Genomic DNA, 22,382 nt, shown 5'->3' on the forward strand with positions numbered 1-22,382 from the left:
GTATAAAGGTATGAAGATTAGGCCTTTTTTTTTTTTTTTTTTGGCCTATGGCTCTGCAACTGCCCCAGCACCATTTGTTAAGCAGATGATCTTTCCCTATTTTTGTCTCTTGGTAAAAAATCAGTGTGGGGCTGTTTCTAGGTTGTCTATTTTGTTACGGTGATCTATGTGTCTATTTTTCTCCCAATGGTATATAGTCTTGATTTCTGTAGCTATATAAGAAGTATTGAAATATGGTAGAGCAATTCCTCCCACCTTATTCTTCTTTTTCAAAAATTGTCTTAGCTATGTAAATATTTTTTGAGATGGAGTCTCACTTTTGTCCCCCAAGCTGGAGGGCAGTGGGGTGATCTCGGCTCACCGCAACCTCTGTCTGCTGTGTTCAAGCGGTTCTCCTGTCTCAGCTTCCCGAGTAGCTGGGATTTCAGGTGCACGCCACCACACCCGGCTAATTTTTGTATTTTTAGTAGAGACAGGGTTTCGCCATGTTGGCCAGGCTGGTCTCAAACTCCTGACCTCAAGCGATCTGCCCGTCTCAGCCTGCCAAAGTGCTGGGAATACAGGCGTGAGACACCTGGCCCAGTGTTGTCTTAGCTGTTGACAATTTGTTACAGCAGCAATCAAAAATGAATACACATAGAAATAGATTAATTAGTGAAACAAAATAAAAAGTCAAGAAACAGACTAATTTATATACAAACTTCAGCATGCATTTCCAAAGAGTGGGCAAAAGATGGGTTGTATAATAAAGGATTGTATAATAAAGGATTGTTGTCTATCCATTTGGAAAAATAAACATTAAATCCTTACTTTCAACCACATAAAATAATAAATTCTAAAAATTGAGAGACTTAAATGTGAAAACGTGAAGTCATAAAGAACTAGATGAAATTTTAGGAAAATATTACAGTGTAAGACATCTTGAGTTGGCATAGGCACTTCCTGACATTACACCAAGGCTATAAACAATGAATCTGACATATTTAAAGATGTAAAAATTAAAGTATCATCTAAGTCAAAAGACACCATAAAAAACTGTTTAAAAAGGCAAATTTTAGGCCAGGCACAGTGGCTCATGCCTGTAATCCCAGTACTTTGGGAGGCCAAGGCGGGCAGATCACGAGGTCAGCAGATCAAGACCATCCTGGCTACCACGGTGAAACCCCGTATCTACTAAAAATACAAAAAATTAGCCAGGTGTGGTGGTGGGCGCCTGTAGTCCCAGCTACTCGGGAGGCTGAGGCAGGAGAATGGTATGAACCCGGCAGGAGAATGGCGTGAACCTGGGAGGCGGAGCTTGCGGTGAGCCGAGATTGCACCACTGCACTCCATCCTGGGCAATAGAGTGAGACTCCGTCTCAAAAAAAAAAAAAAAAAAAAAAAAAAAAGGCAAATTTTGGGGAAAATGAAGCATCCCCAGTAAATTAACAGTAACCATCTCTAATATGTAACAAATAAGAGAAACTGGAACAACCAAATGAAAAAATGTGTTCAGGCATGGCACTACTTTATCGTATAGCAGAAAAGGATTACAGAATAGAACTTACGAAAGGAAAATAATAAAGGAAATGGAGAAGAGCTCCAAGAACTTTCAACGTTCATCCAATAGAAGATCCAGAGGTAGAGAATAGAAAGACTGGGACAGGCGCGGTGGCTCACGCCTGTTATTACAACACTTTGGGAGGCCAAGGCAGGCAGATTACCTGAGGTCAGGAGTTCGAGACCAGCCTGTCCAACATGGTGAAACCCCGTCTGTACTAAAAATACAAAAATTAGCCCAGTGTGGTGGTGGGCGCCTGAAATCCCAGCTACTCGGGAGGCTGAAGCAGGAGAATCACTTGAACCCAGGAAACAGATGTTGCAGTGAGCTGAGGTCCTGCCACAGCACTCCAACCTCGGTGTCAGAGCAAAACTCCATCTCAAAAATGAAAAAAAAAAACAACAATAGAAAGACTGGAGAGAAGGCACTACTTGAAGAAATAATGTTCTAGAATTTTCCCAACTGAACAAAGACATGAATCTTCAAACTGAAAAGAGCTACCTAGTTCTGAGCCTGATTAACACACATGTGCACACACACCTGCGAACGCACGAGCGCACACACACACACACCCGCTCGGGGTAAAATTTCTAGGATAAAGATAAAATCCTGAAAGGTCCCAGAGAGAAAAAGAGAAGAGAGAATGCAATGGAGAAGTTTTTCAAGGAGCTGATTTAAAATAACTTTGGTAGTGTGATGCCTCCAGCTTTGTTCTTTTGGCTTAGGATTGACTTGGCGATGCGGGCTCTTTTTTGGTTCCATATGAACTTTAGAGTAGTTTTTTCCAATTCTGTGAAGAAAGTCATTGGTAGCTTGATGGGGATGGCATTGAATCTGTAAATTACCTTGGGAAGGATGGCCATTTTCATGATATTGATTCTTCCTACCCATGAGCATGGAATGTTCTTCCATTTGTTTGTATCCTCTTTTATTTCCTTGAGCAGTGGTTTGTAGTTCTCCTTGAAGAGGTCTTTCACATCCCTTGTGAGGGGGGAGGGATAGCATTGGGAGATATACCTAATGCGAGATGACGAGTTGGTGGGTGCAGCGCACCAGCATGGCACATGTATACATATGTAACTTACCGGCACATTGCGCACATGTACCATAAAACCTAAAGTATAATAATAATAATAATAATAATAAAAGAAAAAAAAAAAAAATAACTTTGGGCCAGGCGCAGTGGCTCATGCCTGTAGTCCCAGCGCTTTGGGCGCCAACACCGGATGCTCGCTTGAGCTCAGGAGTTTGAGACCAGCCTGGCCAACAAGGCGAAACCCACTTCTACAAAAAATACAAGTAACCAGGTGTGGTGCCACATGCCTGTAGTCCCAGCTACTTGGGAGGCTGAGGCAGGAGAATTGCTTGAGTCCGGGAGGTGGAGATTGCAGTGAGCCGAGATTGTGCCATTGCATTCCAGCCTGGGTGACAGAGCCAGGCACTGTCTCAAAAAAACAAAACAACAACAAACAATAAAAAAGTTGAACCTAGATATCTATAAACAGCCAGGATAATCCAGAATGAGGGGAAAAATATTTCAGAAAATTCATGACGCATATACCCTTCAGAAATAATTATTGGTATACAGTCCTGTGAGAAGGGAAAACTAAATTTAGGAGGAAGGAGGTGATTTCAGTAAGCAGTGGTGAGGAGAAAAATAGTAAAATTTACTAAAAAGTGTAAACTTTAGATTGAAAAGTTTAAAAATTACAGTCTTGAACTAAAATTCCCAGTATTATAAACTTGGAAGACGGGAGCAGGGACAGGAAAGAAAAGATAAGTTCTTTGGGTGTTCAAGGAACGGATACAGATGCTAATGAATGATAGAATGCGGTGGTGCACGCCTGTAACCCGAGATACTCAGGAGGCTGGGGCAGGAGAATCACTTGAACCTGGGAGGTGGAGGTTGCATTGAGGTGAGATCACACCATTGCACTCCAGCCTGGGAAACAAGAGTGAAACTCTGGAAGACAAAAAAAAAAAAAAAAAGGCCAGGCACAGTGGCTCAAGCCTGCAATCCCAGCACTTTGGGAGGCCGAGACAGGTGGATCCCTTGAGTTCAGGAGTTCGAGACCAGTCTGGCCAACAAGGTGAAACTCCATCTCTACTAAAAATACAAAAATTAGCCTGGCACAGTGTCACATGCCTGTGGTTCCAGCTACTCAAGAAGCTGAGGCAGGAGACTTGTTTGGACTCGGGAGGCAGAGGTTCAGTGAGCCAAGATCGTGCCACTGTGCTCCAACCTGGGCGACAGAGGAAGACTCTGTCTCAAATAAATAAATAAATAAATAAAAAAGTAAATAGAAAACCTATTGGATAGATTGGATATGAAAACATTAACTGCTCAAATAAATAATTCAGCGGAATAGATTGGATGTTAAAACTGATATAGTTGAAAAAGCAATTACTGAGCTGAGGAAATGCGTCTAAAGAATTCATAAAAGTAATCAGTAATGGATAGAGAAGAAGTAAATGAAAGAAAAGTTAATTAATAGAGAGGATAGAAGAATAAATGTCAAAACACATCTAATAGTAGCCTTATAAGAGGAGAATATAGTTATTAAAAGGGAGAGTGTACTTAAATAAGTAATCAATGAGAATTTCTCAGATTTAAAAAAATGACTTAAGGTTTAAAGATATTATAGTACACACACACACACACACACACAGGAAAAGTGAAATGTAAAATTGTGAAAGACAAAGAAAAAAATATTTTAAAAACGATCAGAGAGAAATAGCAGGTTACTTACAGAGGAAAAATAATTAAACTGACATCGGATCTCTCAAATACCACACTGGAAGCAAGGATACAATGGTGTAATAACTCCGAGGTGTTGAAAAAAATGATTTTTTTTTTTTTTGAGACAGAATCTCGCTTTCTCACCCAGGCTGGAGTGCAGTGGCATGATCTCAGCTCACTGCAACCTCTGCTTCCTGGGTTCAAGCAAATCTCCTGCCTCAGCCTCCTGAGTAGCTGGGGCTACAGGCGCACACCACCACACCCGGCTAATTTTTGTACTTTTAGTAGAGATGGGGTCTTGCCATGTTGGCCAGGCTGGTCTGGAACTCCTGACCTCAGGTTATCTGCCTGCCTCGGCCTCCCAAAGCGCTGGGATTACAGGCGTAAGCCACTGCACCCGACGAAAGAAAGGAATTTTTATACTGGGTGGAGTAAAGACGATGTCAGCCACATGACTTCAGGAGATTGAAGACACAGGGAAATGTTAAAGCAAACAAGTATTTATTGCACTTATTAGAGACTGTAAGGAAGGGCCAGCTGCAGTGGCTCATGCCTGTAATCCCAGCACTTTGGGAGCCTGAGGCAAGAGGATTGATTGAGCCCAGGAGTTCAAGACCAGCCTGGGCAACATGGCAAAACCCCGTCTCTACAAAAAATTCAAAAATTAGATGGGCATATCAAGTTCCTGGGTCTGTAGAGAATTAAAAAAAAAAAAAAAAATATATATATATATATATGGCTGGATTTGGTGGTGCGTACCTGTAGTCCCAGCTATTCGGGAGGCTGGGGCAGGAAGATTGCTTGGGCCCTGGAGTTTGAGGCTGCAGTGAGCTAGGATTGGGTCACTGCACTCCAGCCTGAGTTACAGAGTGAGACTTTGTCTCTGAAAATTAAAAAAAAAAAAAAAAAGATCGCAAGGACGATTTTACTCAGAGGAGGGACTACTGTGATAGTTACAGGGACCACCGCAATGGGGTCTTGCGGTGGGAGAGTGATATTGGGATCGACTTCAACTCCACCAAGGACAAGTGGGGATTTGTAGTCAAGGAGTAGGGTCGGGGTGGGGGTCAGAAGATGGGAAATTACTTGGAGGAAACCTCAGGTGCAGGGGGATTCTGGCTAAACTGACTTGACAGGATTTTTGCTGAAACAGGCTAAATGGGCAGAGTCCCTGGATGAAGGACAGAGCCTGAAGTTGAGACCTAGTCAGAAACGGGACTCAGAGGAGCCCGATTCAAGTTTGGTCAAAGGAGAGTGTCTCTGTCTGAAAGCAAAAGCAAGAAAGTCAACAGCAGTAAAATGAATGGATCACAAAGGAGAATTTTTGTGCATTGCTAAACCGGACTCTGCTTTAAACATTGTGAAAGTTGGTTATGTGAAGTGAGTCGCTCTTAGTTGTTTTTTTGTTTGTTTTGTTTTGTTTTTTGTTTGTTTGTTTTTTTTTTTTGGTTTTTTTTTGAGATGAAGTCTCTCTGTGTCACCCAGGCTGGAGTGCCGTGCGTGATCTCGGCTCACTGAAATCTCAGCTTCCTGGGCTGAAGCGATTCTCCCGCCTCAGCCTCCCCAGTAGCTGGGACTACAGCCACGTGCCACCACACCCGACTAATTTTGTATTTTTTCTAGAGACAGGGTTTTGCCGTGTTGACCAGGCTGGTCTCAAACTCCTGGCCTCAAGCCATCTGTCCGCCTTGGCCTCCCAAAGTGCTGTGATTACAGGCGTGCTCCACCGCAACCCATCCGAATTGAATCGTTTCCGACATCCACAACTATGTCAGAGTTGAGTGGCCAGGGGAAAAAGCACTCAGGGCACATTGCACCTGCCCCAAGAATTGAATTTTCCATAAGGCTGGTGGCTGAAATGGCCTGCTGCCACCCTAAGACCACTTTTACCTAGTAACTGCTGCAACAACCTGCAATGACTCTAAGGCTTGTTTTACCTATTGTCCGCACTCACCAATCAGAGCTTCCAGCTCCTGAAAGCTTCTCTGGTGCCAACGGACTTGCTTTAAAAACTATAGGTAACATTTCTGTTTCTAATAAAACTCTCAACTTTCTCTCTGTTCTTTGGACATACCAAAGACCAGCCAGTTTGGGTGTATGCCTCAGATCACAATTCTATGATTCCCAAATAAAATGTTTAGAGATTCATGGCCGGGCATGGTGGCTCACCCTGTAATCCCAGCCCTTTGGGAGGCTGAGGCCGGTGGATCGCTTGAGCCCAGGGGTTCGTGACCTGCCTGGACAACGTGGTGAAACCCTGTCACCACAAAAAAATACAAAAATTAGCTGGATGTGGTGGTGCATGCCTGTAATCCCAGCTATTCCAGAGGCTGAGTCGGGGAGGCAGAGGTTCCAGTGAGCCGAGATTGTGCCACTGCACTCCAGGGTGGGCGACAGAGTGAGACCCGGTCTTAAAACAAAAAACAAAAACAAAAACATAATATAACATCCTTAATATTGTAGTTAAAAAAAGAGATTCATCTCCATAGTCTTTGGTTTTGCTATTTGTGGTGTCAGAAATCGGGTCCGAAGCTGACTCACCTTGGAGATATCAATGACCTCTGGAACTATGGCGTGAGGTCTGCACACTTGGTCCCCTTGAGCTTTTGCTTTTCTGGTTGCCTCTTTCCCCCCGGTGAGTCTTTCTTGGATCAAACTGCCATTTGTTGGGGAGTTGAGTTCAGTTTTATCTGGGAATTTGTTAGGAAGGGTCTTTCTCTCTCTCCTGGTTATGAAACCTCCTCTTTTCTTTTCTTTTCCTTTCTTTTCTTGTCTTGTCTTTTTCATCTTGTCTTTCTCTTTTCTTCTTTTTTTGAGACAGTGTTTTGCTCTGTCACACAGGCTGCATTGCAGTGGTGTGATCTGGGCTCACTGCAACCTTCACCTCCCAGGCTCAAGTGATTCTCGTGCATCGTCCTCCCGAGTAACTGGGATTACAGGTGTGCACCATTACGCCTGGATAATTTTTGTGTTTTTTCGTAGACATGTGGTTTCACCCTGTTAGCCAGGCTGGTCTTGAAGTCCTGAGCTCAAGTGATCTGTCCGCCTCGGCCTCCCAAAGTGCTGGGATTACAGGCATGAGCCACTACACTCATCCAGAGACGGCCTGTTTGAGAGGGATTTTCTCCCTCCTGGTTATGAGGCCTGGTTACAGAGATTTTTCTGTTAGAGAAGGCTTCTCATGCTTCCTGGTAAGTTTGTACTTTATTCTCTGAATCGTTTGCATGCTCAGAGTTTAATTTGGCTTTTGTGTATTAGGCATTAAACCGAATCACCTAGATTAATTTATTGACACACAGGCTCTCAAAGTTCAAAGGCATGCCAACGTAGTTCCCTCTTTCTGGGACGCCAGCTGGTAACATGTGCCAACATTATGCAGATCACTCACGCAGTCTGTTTTCCTCAAACTGAACTAAAATAATACAGTCCAAATGGGACTCCTATCTCAGTTGGTATCTTGAGGCTCCAGAACACATTCAAGACTCAAAGGCTGCCTCACTGCAAGATACTGTCTAAAGCTAGCTGAGATTTTCTTCTCCAAAGCCTTCCCCTCTCCTTCGTTTACCTCTTCCTCTTTATCCTTCTTTAAGCAAAACTCTTTTTCCAAAACTCCTCAGCTACTCTGGCATACTGACTATTAAAATAAAGACAGTTGAAAGACATCAGATACAAATAAACTAAAATCACTGACCTTTGTAGTGTTTCTTAAAAGCAAAAGATGAAATTCCCATGTAAAAGCTCTCCTTCCTATACTAAAAGGAAAGACAACAACACTCTTATCTTCAAGGATGAGGAATTGAGACCAAGAGAACACTATAGAAAGCTTATTGGAATACCACTTATCTTTTGGGCCTCCTCACATAATTCAGTCACATTTTTACAGTTAACAATTCTTTGTCTAATTCAACATGTTGGTAACTGACTCAAACTGCTTTACCCAAAATTTGGGTCACCACCTTCATAAGATTACCTATTGAGGAGAAAAATCTTAAATAAAGTTTAGCCTTCTTCCATTTTGTCAGAAATATAATTTAGATCCAACGTCTTTTATAAATCGGTGAGTTTGTATGTTTTACTGTCCCATAATCAAAATCCTAAAATGAAAGATATCTTTGTTTATGTACGTATCTGTGTTTGGGCGTATTCATGCATATGTACATGTGTTATGTTAAATGTGTCTACATGGTAAAATCTGGAATCGCTGGCAAACAATTATTTAAAGAATCCTATTTGGATTGGCTTAAATAGGTGCTCATATAAATATACAGTAATTAACTAAAACGCATTTAGTTCATGCAACTTAATTAAGTAGTTGAAAAATAAGCTGGTTTTAAAATTGTTGGTGAAATAAAATGAGAAATGTTTTCAAAATTGTGAGCACACGTTTTTGGCTGGGTTTACTGGTTCTATATTTGTCTCTGTTGGATGTTTTAAGGTTATGAAACATAAACCTAACCTAAAAACAGAATGGTCTTTTATGTGCAATTCTTTGGTAAGTAAGACTAATTTAATATTGTGGGTGTAATAAAACAGCTGTATTTTCTGAGTTATTGGCAATATACTCATATATTTAAGGTTTTTGCTCAGGTGGATACCTGATATTTACAGGCTATAAAAATGTTTTAATAGGAAAATAACTCCAAATGACTAGCTTTATTTATTTATTTATTTATTTAGAGCAGAGTCTCCCCCTGTCGCCCAGGCTGGAGTGCAGTGGTGCTATCTCGGCTCGCTGCAGCCTCTGCCTCCCGGGTTCAAGAGATTGCCCTGTCTCAGCCTCCCAAGTAGCTGGGACTCTAGGCGTGCGCCCCCATGCCTGGATAATTTTTGTATATTTAGTAGAGATGGGGTTTTACCTTGTTGGCCAGGCTGGTCTTGAACTCCTGACCTCAAGTGATCTGCCTTTCTTGGCCTCCCTAAGTGCTGGGATTGCAGGCGTGAGCCACCGACCCCGGCCGACTGGCTTTGTTTAATATGTCAGTTTTCATAAGTAATCTAGGTACAATTGTTAAAATGAATAAATGAGGTAACTGTGAGATACATGTTTATAAGTGAACTTTTCATGTAATTTGAAATGCTTTTTTCCCTTGCTCTTACCATATGGAGATGAAATATTAAAGTTATGTTACGTTAGATTAAGTAATAGGTACTCGCTAAATGCCGGGATCGTTTCCAACTAAGAAAACAACGGATACAAATCGCTGAACATAAATACAAGTTTGTTCTTGGCCCTTAAGTTTTATAAAAGACAAAAGGTATTTGGATCTGTTAATAAAATGCCACATTGAAAACTGTTCTATAGAAATATTTTTAAAGATTATAAAATATATATTCATGAGATGTTAATATATAACAGTTCCAAACTACTTCCTAGGTTTCTACTAAAAATTAAGGGTACTAAAAATTGAAAGTTCTTAGTATACGTAATTCTATATACAAAATGTGCCAAAAGTAATTTTTATATGACAAAATTGTGTGGTCTGAGTGACAATACATTTTTATCCTAAAATAAAATGATTGGTTGTTTTAATATAAAGAATAGTCTATGTTCATACCACCCAGAATGCGCCAAATCTTGTCTCATCTCAGAAGTTAAACAGGGTTGGGCTTGGTTAGTACTTGGAATGGAGTCCAATATAAAAATAAAAATTTATACAGCTAAGACTGGGGGTAAAAAAATGATGGAATGTCTAGGCAAGTTGCTAAGGGTTTATGAAGGATGAGCCTTGGGAAGGGGGTCTTATATATCATCAGATAGGTTGGGATTGAAAAGAAATTGTTTATCAGTTTTTCTAAAAATTGAACATTAGTGTCAAGGGTGAACTGAAGCAGGGCGAGTCTGCTCCTCTATGTTTGAAAAAGGTTTTCTTAATATGTTGATCTGTTTTTCTTTACCTTTTAAATAATCCGTCTTTAAAAATGGAGATTTTGCATTTTAAGTTAGTTTCTTAACTGTATTTATTAAGTTTTTGTTTTTGTTTTTGTTTTTGTTTTTGTTTTCTGGAGTCTCGCTCTGTCACCCAGGCTGGAGTGCAGTGGTGCGATACAGCCACTGCAGTGAGCAAAGTTGCTCGATGCAACCTCCACCTCCCGGGTTCAAGCAGTTCTCCTGTCTCAGCTTCCCAAGTAGCTGGGATTACAGGGGCCCACCACCACGCCCTGCTAATTTTTGTCTTTTTAGTAGAGACGGGGTTTTACCAAGTTGGCCAGGCTGGTCTCGAACTCCTGACCTCAAGTGATTTGCCTGCCTTGGCATCCCAAAGTGCTGGGATTACAGGCGTGAGCCACTGCACTCAGCTATAATTAGCAATAGTATAATAAATTTAGTTTGTACCATGGTTTTGAACCAAGATCCCAAGCCACCAGCTAAACAAATCAAAAGACTATGGGGGAATTGAATGAGACCTTTTGTAGTCTTTGAGTAGCATTTTAGGACTGGGTTGAATTAAAGCAGAGTGCCAACTCTATAAAAGGGACCACTAGGTGAATTAAAGGATTTGGGAATTAGGTTCTGTCAAGTGAAAAATGCAGACATTAAGCGGGTAAGAGTCTCATTATGATATGAAGACTTATTCTGACGTCTTGGGAAAAGCTGTCTACAGTGTGGAAATACCATCTTCTCACCCTGATTTGTCGTTCGAATGTCTCTGGTTATGGCACTGGACAGTTTGGTGAACTTTTTGTATGGTCCATACATCAGGCAGAAGACTTGTTCCTTAAAATTTATCTTATAGGACTTGTAAACCAAAAGTAAAATCCTAAGCCCCCATGCCCCTGCAACCATCTGAATGGACTTCCTCCTAAGCCACGACTCTTTTAAAATTTAACCTGAGAGATGGTTTCAGGCCATGACAGGAAGTGGGGGTCAGACATACCTCAATATACCTCTGGCATCAACATCAACACAGAATTTCAGTCTGATAAGAAACATGTTATGGCCGGGTGCGGTGGCTCACGACTGTAATCCTAGCACTTTGGGAAGCTGAGGTGGGTCGATCACCTGAAGTCAGGAGTTCGAGACCAGCCTGACCAATATGGTGACACCCCCGTCTCTACCAAAAATACAAAAATTAGCTGGGTGCGGTGGCGGGCACCTGTAATCCCAGCTACTCAGGAGGTTGAGACAGGAGAATCGCTTGAACCCGGGAGGCGGAGGTTGCAGTGAGCTGAGATCACGCTGCTGCATTCTGGCCTGGGCAACAGAGTGAGACTCCATCTGAAGAAAAAAAAAAAAAAAAAGAAAGAAAAAAACCTGTTACAACCTATTCTCTCTGAAGCCTAGTACCTGAAGGCTTCCTCTGCAAATATGAACTTGGGTCTCCACAATCCTTTATGTTAACTCTGGCATTCCTTTCTGTTGATCCTAGGGTTTTGTTTTGTTTTGTTTTTGTTTTGAGACAGAGTGTCTCTCTGTCATGCAGGCTGGAGTGCAATGGCGCGATCTTGGCCCACTGCAACTTCCATCTCCCGGGTTCAAGCAATTCTCCTGCTCCAGAGTAGCTGAAACCACAGGCACAGGCCACCGCGCACAGCTAACTTTTTGTCCTTTTAAGAGAGACGGGGTTTTACTATGTTGCTCAGGCTGGTCTTGAACTCCTGACCTCAAGTGATCTGCCTGCCTTGGCCTCCCAAAGTGCTGGGATTCCAGACATGAGCTGACACGCCCAGCCTATTAATTAGGTTTCTGATTTCTTAGGAAAACTGAGCTTTGGAAGGGTTATGTTTTTAAGTCCATGTAACTTTCTGTATTGCTGTTGAAGTCTGTTGACTATCACTCTGGTTAAATAAGTGACTATTTTCTTTTTTCCCTTTTTCTTTCCTTTTTTTTTAGAATTTATTTTTGGCCTGTGACACAGCCCTCAGGAGGTCTTGAGAACATGTGCCCCTAAATGAGTGACTATTATTTCACAGTGACCCATGATCCTGTTTTGAGCAAATGTTTTGAGCCTTTTAACATCTTTGACAAACTTCCCCCAAATCAAATTGTTTTAATTTATCTATTGCTATTGAACAAAATAACCAAATTCTAATTTAAGTCTTTTTAACCTGAAATTGACTTTGAGCTTTACCAGTGAGGCCGCTGGAGAGCCTCAAAGAATGTGTCTCTCATTAGGCTTATTTGATATGTTAGATTATATGAAAAGCAATTTCAAATAATAAAATAATACGAATTGCTGTTTACATTTATATAGATATGATATTGATGTTAATGTTATATGTTTACACTTATATAGATATGTTATTTATATTAATATTTATATGTTCTGAAGATCATATAAAATTTACAGTGGTCTGATGGTCCTGGTGTGATGCTATCAGTCATGATTCTGGTTGTTATCTTAAAATGCTCTATATAATAGAAATAGCTGAACTTTCTTGTCAAATATTGAACTTTCATCAGATTTTAGTCATCACTATTCTAACTTTTTCATCTACAGTGCTGATTCTTCTCTAAAGGCATCTAGAATCAGATTCATAAAAAAGATTCTAACAAGTACTGTTGAATATAGATTTCTAATAAATAACTTTCAGATCAATGAACTAAATAATTTTTTTTCAAAACTCTAGCAGAAACTCATGGGCTCATGCAACTGATCATCAAGATCGAGCAGAACAAAAATTAATTACATGAGGCTAAATAACTGATAAAGTTAATGTATTTTTGACCTTTATTTAAAACTTTATTTGTTCTTGGGCTGGGCGAGGTGGCTCACACCTGTAATCCCAGCAGTTTGGGAGGCCGAGACAGGAGGATCCCTTGAGTGCAGGAGTTCAAGACCAACCTGGGAAATATAGGCGACCCGGATTCTAGAAAAAAATTAAGAAAATAAAAAGTTTGTTTTTTACTTAAATGTTTTGTTTTCCACATATAAGAAAATTTTCTGGTGAGATGTGGTGGCTCAGTTTGGAAGGCCAAGGTGGGAAGATCGCTTGAGCCCAGGAGTTCAAGACCAGTCTGGGCAACATGGCAAAACCCTGTCTCTACAAAAAAAATACAAAAAAATTAGCTGGGCATGGTGGCACACGCCTGTGGTCCCAGCTGCTTGGGAGGCTGAGGTGGGAGGATCACTTGAGCCAGGAGGCAGAGGTTGCAGGGAGCCGTGTTTGTACCACTGCACTCCAGCCTGTGCAACAGAGCACAGCCCTTTCTCAAAAAAGTGAAAAAAAAAAGAAAATTTTCTCTGTTAAACTATCTATAGTTTATAACAATTTTGTAAAGTATACTTTTGTAAACTAAGATGGAAATGTTTGCTTTTTCTTTCTACTCGATTCCTACAGAATTCGAAAACTATTTGCAAATATTCTTATGGCAATATGGTTATTTACACAGGTCCAGTAAAAACCTGCTTTTGGTGCCTCATTCAACTCCAACATGGCAAAAATCTCCAGCCCTTCAGAGAGGGAGCAGTGCATTAAGGCCCTGATTGCTGTTTTCCAGAAATAGGCTGGAAAGGATGGTTACAACAGCATTCACCCCAAGACGGAGTTCCCAAGCTTCATGAATAGAGAACTGGATGCCTTCATGAAGAACCAGAGGGCCCCAGTGTCCTTGACCACATGATGAAGAAACTGGACCTCACTAGTGACGGGCAGCTAGATTTCCAAGAATGTCTGCATCTAATGGATGACATGACTGTGGCTTACCATGACTCTTTTTTAAAGGCTGCCCATTCCAAGAAGCCGATCTGAGGATCCCTTGGGCCTGGTTTCCAAGCCACCCCCTTTCCTTCTAGCCTCGCCATCACCATCTCCTCACAGCCCACATGTCTTCTGAGCCCAGCACACCCACCATCTCATGCAGGCCCTGCCTGCAGGTAGTAATAAAACCATTCCCTCCCCCTCCCTCTTTTCCCCTCCCCTCCCCTTATCTCCTCTCCTCTCCTCTCTTCTCTGAAGCATACACACCACCTCATGCAGGCCCTGCATGCAGGTATACAGGTAGTAATAAAACCATACTTTTCTTCACTTCTTTTCTATTCTCTTTTCTTTCTTTTCTTTTCTTTTTTTTTGAGATGGGGGTCTCCTTATGTTGGCCAGGCTGGTCTTGAACTCCTGGGCTCAAGTGACCTCCCAAAGTTCTGGGATTACAGGTGTGAGCCATTGAACCTAGCTCACCTTTTTTTTTAACACACACACACAGACAGACACCTCTGCTCAATATCTCTACAGGGATACAATTAAAAACATTGGTTATAGGGCCGGGCACAGTGGCTTGCACCTGTAATCCCAGCACTTTGGGAGGCTGAGGAGGGTGGATCACCTGAGGTCAGGAGTTTGAGACCAGCCTGGCCAACATGGTGAAACCACATATCTACTAAAAATACAAAAAAAATTTTAGCCAGACATGGTGACACACACCTATAATCCTGGCTACTCAGGAGGCTGAGGCAGGATAATTGGTTGAACCGAGGAGGTGGAGGCTGCAGTGAGCTGAGATCTCGCCACTGCACATCAGCCTGGGCAACAGAGCAAGGCCCTGCCTGTCTCAAAAAGAAAAAAAATAAAACATTGGTTATATTACCAAGGCTTTCATCAAAACGCATGGAATGGCTAACCTCAAGTGTTTTTAACTTTACAGTGAGTACATAAAAACGGTCACTTTTACTATTTTGAGATACGTCCCATCAATACCTAGTTTATTGAGAGTTTTTAGCATGAAGGGCTGTTGAATTTTGTTGAAGGTCTTTTCTACATCTAGTGAGATAATCATGTGGTTTTGGTCTTTGGTTCTGTTTATGTGATGGATTACGTTTATTGATTTGCATATGTTGAACCAGCCTTGCACCCCAGGGATGAAGCCAACTTGACCATTGTGGATAAGCTTTTTGATGTGCTGCTGGATTCAGTTTGCCAGTATTTTATTGAGGATTTTCACATCGATGTTCATCAGGGCTATTGGTCTAAAATTCTCTTTTTTTTGTTGTGTCTCTGCCAGGCTTTGGTGTCAGGATGAAGCTGGCCTGATAAAATGAAGGAATGGTACCAGCTCCTCTTTGTACCTCTGGTAGAATTTGGCTGTGAATCTGTCTGGTCCTGGACTTTTTTGATTGCTATGCTATTAATTATTGCCTCAATTTCAGAGCCTGTTATTGGTCTATTCAGGGATTCAACTTCTTTCTGGTTTAGTCTTGGGAGGGTGTATGTGTCCAGGAATTTATCCATTTCTTCTAGATTTTCTAGTTTATTTGCATAGAGGTGTTTATAGTATTCTCTGATGGTAGTTTGTATTTCTGTGGGATCAGTGGTGATATCCCCCTTATCATTTTTTATTGCGTCTATTTGATTCTTCTCTCTTTTCTTCTTTATTATTCTTGCTAGCAGTCTATCTATTTTGTTGATCTTTTCAAAAAACCAGCGTCTGGATTCACTGATTTTTGAAAGGTTTTTTGTGTCTCTATCTCCTTCAGTTCTTCTCTGATCTTAGTTATTTCTTGCCTTCTGCTAGCTTTTGAATGTGTTTGCTCTTGCTTCTCTAGTTCTTTTAATTGTGATGTTAGGGTGTCGATTTTAGATCTTTCCTGCTTTCTCTTGTGGGCATTTAGTGCTATAAATTTCCCTCTACACACTGCTTTAAATGTGTCCCAGAGATTTTGATATGTTGTGTCTTTGTTCACTTTGGTTTCAAAGAACATCTTTATATCTGCCTTCATTTCGTTATGTACCCAGGAGTCATTCAGGAGCAGGTTGTTCAGTTTCCATGTAGTTGTATGGTTTTGAGTAAGTTTCTTAATCCTGAATTCTAATTTGATTGCACTGTGGTCTGAGAGACAGTCTGTTGTGACTTCTGTTCTTCTACATTTGCTGAGGAGTGCTTTACTTCCAACTATGTGGTCAATTTTGGAATAAGTGTGATGTGATGCCGAGAAGAATGTATATTCTGTTGATTTGGGGTGGGGAGTTCTGTAGAAGTCTATTAGGTCCGCTTGGCATTATATGCTCAGGGAGAGGAAGAATCAATATTGTGAAAATGGCCATACTGCCCAAGGTAATTTATAGATTCAGTGCCATCCCCATCAAGCTGCCAATGACTTTCTTCACAGAAGTGGAAAAAACTGCTTTAAAGTTCATATGGAACCAAAAAAGAGCCCGCATTGCCAAGTCAATCCTAAGCCTAAAGAATAAAGCTAGAGGCATTGCACTACCTGACTTCAAACTATGCTACAAGTCTACAGTAAACAAAACAGCGTGGTACTGGTACCAAAACAGAGATATAGACCAATGGGACAGAACAGAGCCCTCAGAAATAATGCCACATATCTACAACCATCTGACCTTTGACAAACCTGACAAAAACAAGAAATGGGGAAATGATTCCCTATTTAATAAATGGTGCTGGGAAAACTGGCTAGCCATATGTAGAAAGCTGAAACTGGATCCCTTCCTTACACCTTATACAAAAATTAATTCAACATGGATTAAAGACTTAAATGTTAGACCTAAAACCATAAAAACCCTAGAAGAAAACCTAGGCAATACCATTCAGGACATAGGCATGGGCAAGGACTTCATGTCTAAAACACCAAAAGCAATGGCAACAAAAGCCAAAATTGACAAATGGGATCTAATTAAACTCAAGAGCTTCTGCACAGCAAAAGAAACTACCATCAGAGTGAACAGGAAACCTACAAAATGGGAGAAAATTTTTGCAATCTACTCATCTGACAAAGGGCCAATATCCAGAATCTACAAAGAACTCAAACAAATTTACAAGAAAAAAACAAACAACCCCATCAAAAAGTGGGCGAAGGATATGAACAAACACTTCTCAAAAGAAGACATTTATGCAGCCAAAAGACATGAAAAATGCTCATCATCACTGGCCATCAGAGAAATGCAAATAAAAACCATAATGAGATACCATCTCACACCAGTTAGAATGGCGATCATTAAAAAGTCAGGAAACAACAGGTGCTGGAGAGGATATGGAGAAATAGGAACACTTTTACACTGTTGGTGGGACTGGAAACTAGTTCAACCATTGTGGAAGTCAGTGTGGCGATTCCTCAGGGATCTGGAACTAGAAATACCATTTGACCCAGCCATCCCATTACTGGGTATATACCCAGAGGATTATAAACCATGCTGCTATAAAGACACATGCACACATATGTTTATTGTGGCAGTATTCACAACAGCAAAGACTTGGAACCAACCCAAATGTCCAACAATGATAGACTGGATCAAGAAAATGTGGCACATATACACCATGGAATACTATGCAGCCATAAAAAATGATGAGTTCATGTCCTTTGTAGGGACATGGATGAAGCTCATTCTCAGCAAACTATCGCAAGGACAAAAAACCAAACACCGCATATTCTCACTCATAGGTGGGAATTGAACAATGAGAATACATGGCCACAGGAAGGGGAACATCACACACCGGGGCCTGTTGTGGGGTGGGGGGAGGGGGGAGGGATAGCATTGGGAGATATACCTAATGTTAAATGAACAGTTAATGGGTGCAGCACACCAACATGGCACATGTTTACATATGTAACAAATCTGCACGTTGTGCACATGTACCCTAAAACTTAAAGTATAATAAAAAAATTTTTTTGGGTAAACAAATTCAGAAAACAATTTTAAAAGGTAATAAGGTAATTGAAAAGTGTTATTTTCAGCAATTGTAATCAGTTTCTGACCTACTCTATTTGATGTGGCCTTTTAGTGTTTTGTTTGTTATTTTTTCTTTCTATAACATGACATGACAGGGTTTTATTCTCACTGTTAATTGCAGACCAGAGTACAAAAAATCATTGAAAGTTTGGTTGTGAGCATTTAATAAATGGAATTGTTGAACTCTAGACAACATCTGGGGTTCACTAAAAAAATTATATACGTTAATACCAATCTTCTTTTGTTTCGTTTGTGTTTAGATGACAGTCACGGGAATACAATAAATTGGTTGTGTCTGGAGGTCAGCAGGGTATTTCGCTAGGCCTCTCTTGATTTTAGGGTGTATGAAGTAAAGATATGTGAGCCTGATGAACACTGAAACAAAATCCCAGGGTCTGTTTCTCTTGTGTTTTATTTTTTAAATTTATTTTCCATTATCGAGTTTTGTTACTTCCTATAGAGGATGAGACAAGTCTCAACCAGTGAGAAGAATCTAGGGCCATGCCTTCTCTGTATTTGCCCTCTCTCTTATTGCCTTTTAAAATATTTTTAGCTTTTTATTTTGAAACAATTATAAGTTCACAAGAAGTTTCAAAGATATGTACATGGAGTCTTTATGTACCTTTCAACCAGTCTCTCCCAATACTACACTCTTCAGTACGCTACCACATTACACTATTAAAACTAGAACACTGACATTAATATAATCCAGAGCTTTTTCAGATTCAACACTTGTCTTTTGGGTATTCTAGGCACTTTACATTTCCATGTTGATGTTGTAATTATCTTGTCAATTTCTATTAAAAACTATTTTAGGATTTTGGTTAGATTGAGTTGAAACTATAGATGAATTTGGAAATAACTGGCATCTTACAATATTGAATATTCCAACCAAAAATCAAAAATACATTTTAATTTTTTCTTATGCCACTAATTTATCTTTGCACTTTTTTTGTAGTTTTCAGTATACAAGTCATTTACATCTTTGTTCAGATTTGTCCCTAAGCCTGACTATTTTTAGTGATATTTTAAGTTGCACTGTTCTTAGTTTCAACTTTCAGTTGTTGAAATTAACTTCCAGTCCACCCTAGGACTACCATTGGCTGAAACACTGTCTCTTCTAATATATAAATTTCTAATATATAACTTCTAATAGATAAACATACAATTGATTTACATGTTGATCGCTTACTCTGCAATCTTGCGAGCCTCAATTATTGTAGAAGCATTATTTTTTAGATTGACTTTTCTATATACACTCTCATGTAGTCTTTGACAAAAGATACTTTTACTTGTCCCTTCCAATCTGAATGCATTTTTTTTTTTGGCACTGGACACAATCTCCAGTACAAAGCTTAACTATGCCCACATTCTTGCACGTTAGTCTTAGATTGTAGTATCCTGCAGGTAAATACTCAGAACAACTTCCAGCACTTGAATATTTACTCCTTCCCCCACCCCACATACTGGTAGAATTCATGTTGGGATACTACATTTACTATGAACATGCACCCCTGATTTGAAACAAGACTAGGATACATGGCAAAGAATGTTTATTCACTAAAGTTTTGACAGACTGAAGGCCATTGTTTCAGATTGGAAATAGGAAATTTAAAAGAACTACATGGACATTGGGTAAAAGAACATGGATTGAAATTTGCCTGGCAGTAGCCCAAAAGTAAATGGTCTTCAAGGTGCATATGAAGGAACTGTAAGAGGGAAATGGGATAATACACATCTCCACCAATAATTAAATGTAGCCACACTAGCTTGGGGGATTTGAGGTGAGACATCTAAAATACTAAGTCATGGTGAGGGCTGGAAGACAAAACAATGAATCACTTAATAGGAATGGCTGTGGGGAAGGACTTGAAGGAATCATCCTGTCACTTCCATGTGAACCATGAACATTAAACATGGAGAAATGAGGAGCGGCAGCAGATCAGTTTGGGATGCATCTTCAGGGGATGCTGAAACAACAACAGCATTTGGTTTCCTCTACACCCCTGTCACCCCTCCCCCACAAGCCCAGGGAGTGGTCAGCAGTGGTGCTTTGTGATGTCTAAGCCACCCTAGGACTGTTATTGGCTGGGACACTGCCTGTATGATCAAACACAGCTCAAGGGTGTGGCTTTGCCTTGTCACCAGCAGGGTATATATAGGGAGGGCAAGAGCTCTGGGCCACTGGGAAGCTTCAATATAGCTGTGGAAGTCTGGACTCCACAAGATCCTGCTGTGGACATTCAACAACCAACCAGAATCATGGAAAAGCCCACTTCAAGCACCAATGGGGAGAAGAGGAAGAGCCCCTGCGACTCCAACAACAGAAATGATGAGGTAAGATTGTTAGGTTTTGAAGCGAAGGCGAGGATGAAAGAAAGACACACAGAGAGGGGGCAGCTCAAACAGCAACACAGGAATACTGCAGACGCTTGTGGAAGTGGGGGACCAGCTTAATGCCAGATCCCACCACCGCTTACAGCCTGGGGTACTTACAGGTATGGGTGGGAGGGATCTGGGCAGTATGGCTTGCTGCCCGGCAGGATATTGATAAGATGTTCTTATGATCAGGTGGTTTGGCCCTTTTCTGGTGGAATATCATCGTGGTGTTCCTTAGAACTTTGCCAAGCAAGATACGATAGGGATGTTTCTTTAGCTGGGCCTTTGTCTGCCTTGTGGACAGGTGGTTAGGCAGGATGTTTCTCATGGCCTGAACCCCCATGGGATGTTTCACTTTGACCAAGGTCTGCAAAATAGCAAAGAACTTACAAAATGGTGCAGTTTGGACTAACAGACGACTCTACCCATGCTCCTCTTCTTCTTCCCCATAGATCCCTACCCTGTGATTCAACCTTGTTCTTCTCTGGATCAAACCCCTTCCTCAACCTGCATTCCTTCTCATAAAGCCCCCCTTGCTATCCAGTCTCTATCCTATTCACCCACAATAATGTCTTTCTGGCCTCTCCCTGTTTTCTTAACAGATGCAGGAGACACCAAACAGGGACTTAGCCCTCGAACCGAGTTTGAAAAAGATGAAAACATCAGAATATTCAACAGTATTAGTATTGTGCTACAGGAAGACTAAGAAAATACATTCAAATCAACTGGAGAATGACCAGTCCCAAGAGAACTCCGTCAATCCAGTCCAAGAGGAGGAGGACGAAGGATCCTCACAGGAGGACGAAGACCTAGACTCATCTGCAGAATCTTCAAAGCAGGATGAAGACCTACAATTACCTGAAGGATCTTTCCAGGAGGATAAAGACGTAGGGTTATCTGAAGGATCTTCACAAGAGGACGAAGACCTAGACTCATCTGAAGGATCTTCACAGGAGGAAAAAGACCCAGACGCATCTGAAGGATCGTCAGAGGAGGGTGAGGAAGACTAATTAAACATGGAGAAACCAAATTGGACAAATCCTCACCACCAACGGCGATGATTACAATAAAATCAAGTTTGAGAAGCTGATGGCTGTGTATATCTCTGCCTGTTCTCTGATGGTGGCGGGGAAGGGAAGGGAAGAGGTAGGCATTTGGGAAGGGAGGGATATGAGGTCCTGTAGGGTTGGTGGACAGACTCACAGGTTGACAGTAAGCCAGACATTGTAAATAAGGCCTGGGGGAGCACTGATTCCTAAAGAAAATTTTCTTCTTAAAATTTTATCTCACAGGAAGTGGAGATGTGTATATGTTCATGCGACTGTACCCGGCAGCACATAGTTCTGCTGAAGGTACATATCAAAGGTATTCCCATCCCTTTTCCATTTGATATTTTCCTAGGTTAGAAATATATGCTTTATAAAGAGTAAATGTTCTGTAAAACACAAAGCACAATACAGACATACACAGACCCCTCTGCTCACTCTCTCTAGAGGGATACACAATTAAAAACATTGGTTATAGGGCCGGGCACAGTGGCTTGTGCCTGTAATCCCAGCACTTTGGGAGGCTGAGGCAGGTGGATCACCTGAGGTTTGTGAGGTTTTCAAAGAAAGATCTTGATCAAAAGAGAGAATGTGAAAGCTGACTGTGCGAATGAAACAGCTTCTCCAGTGCCACTGAGCCTCATTTCAAAGCAGTGGAGATAATTAGAAAATTGTACTGTTACTATAAAAGAATAACAAAAGGGGGAAATTGTAAGGGTAACTAAACATAAAATTGAGATTTTCCTGTTGCCAAAAGAGCAAGAAGAGACCTTCCCCATTGCACTTTCCTTAGAGCATTTCCTTGAGAAAATTTGTATTTATAAATTCTTCCTTTGATATGTAAGCCTCTGGCCACCCTACAACCCAGGAATGTCTTGAACTTGAACTCCAGGCCTCAAGTGATCCTCCAGCCTCAGCCTCCCAAAATGTTGGGATTACAGGCGTGAGCCACCACACCCGGCCCCTGGAAATGTCTTTCTTCAAGGCTTTGGAGTCATCTTTGAAATGTGAACACTGAGGAAGATGATGTCCTTTTCTCGCTGTCACCAGGGGAGTT

At 41.1% G+C, this 22,382-nt stretch overlaps 1 protein-coding gene across 1 annotated transcript; it reads left to right on the plus strand.

Moving 5' to 3' along the window:
• The first annotated feature begins 20,089 nt into the window (after nt 1-20,089).
• Nucleotides 20,090-21,369, plus strand: LOC129024894 (sperm protein associated with the nucleus on the X chromosome N2). The gene is made up of 2 exons (XM_054472178.1): nt 20,090-20,237; nt 20,882-21,369. Exons 1-2 carry the CDS (start codon nt 20,163-20,165, stop codon nt 21,287-21,289), a joined length of 483 nt encoding a protein of 160 aa, XP_054328153.1. The 5' UTR covers nt 20,090-20,162; the 3' UTR covers nt 21,290-21,369.
• Nucleotides 21,370-22,382: the final 1,013 nt, after the last annotated feature.

Source organism: Pongo pygmaeus, chromosome X (genome assembly GCF_028885625.2).
Source record: "Pongo pygmaeus isolate AG05252 chromosome X, NHGRI_mPonPyg2-v2.0_pri, whole genome shotgun sequence".
Lineage (NCBI taxonomy): Eukaryota > Metazoa > Chordata > Mammalia > Primates > Hominidae > Pongo > Pongo pygmaeus.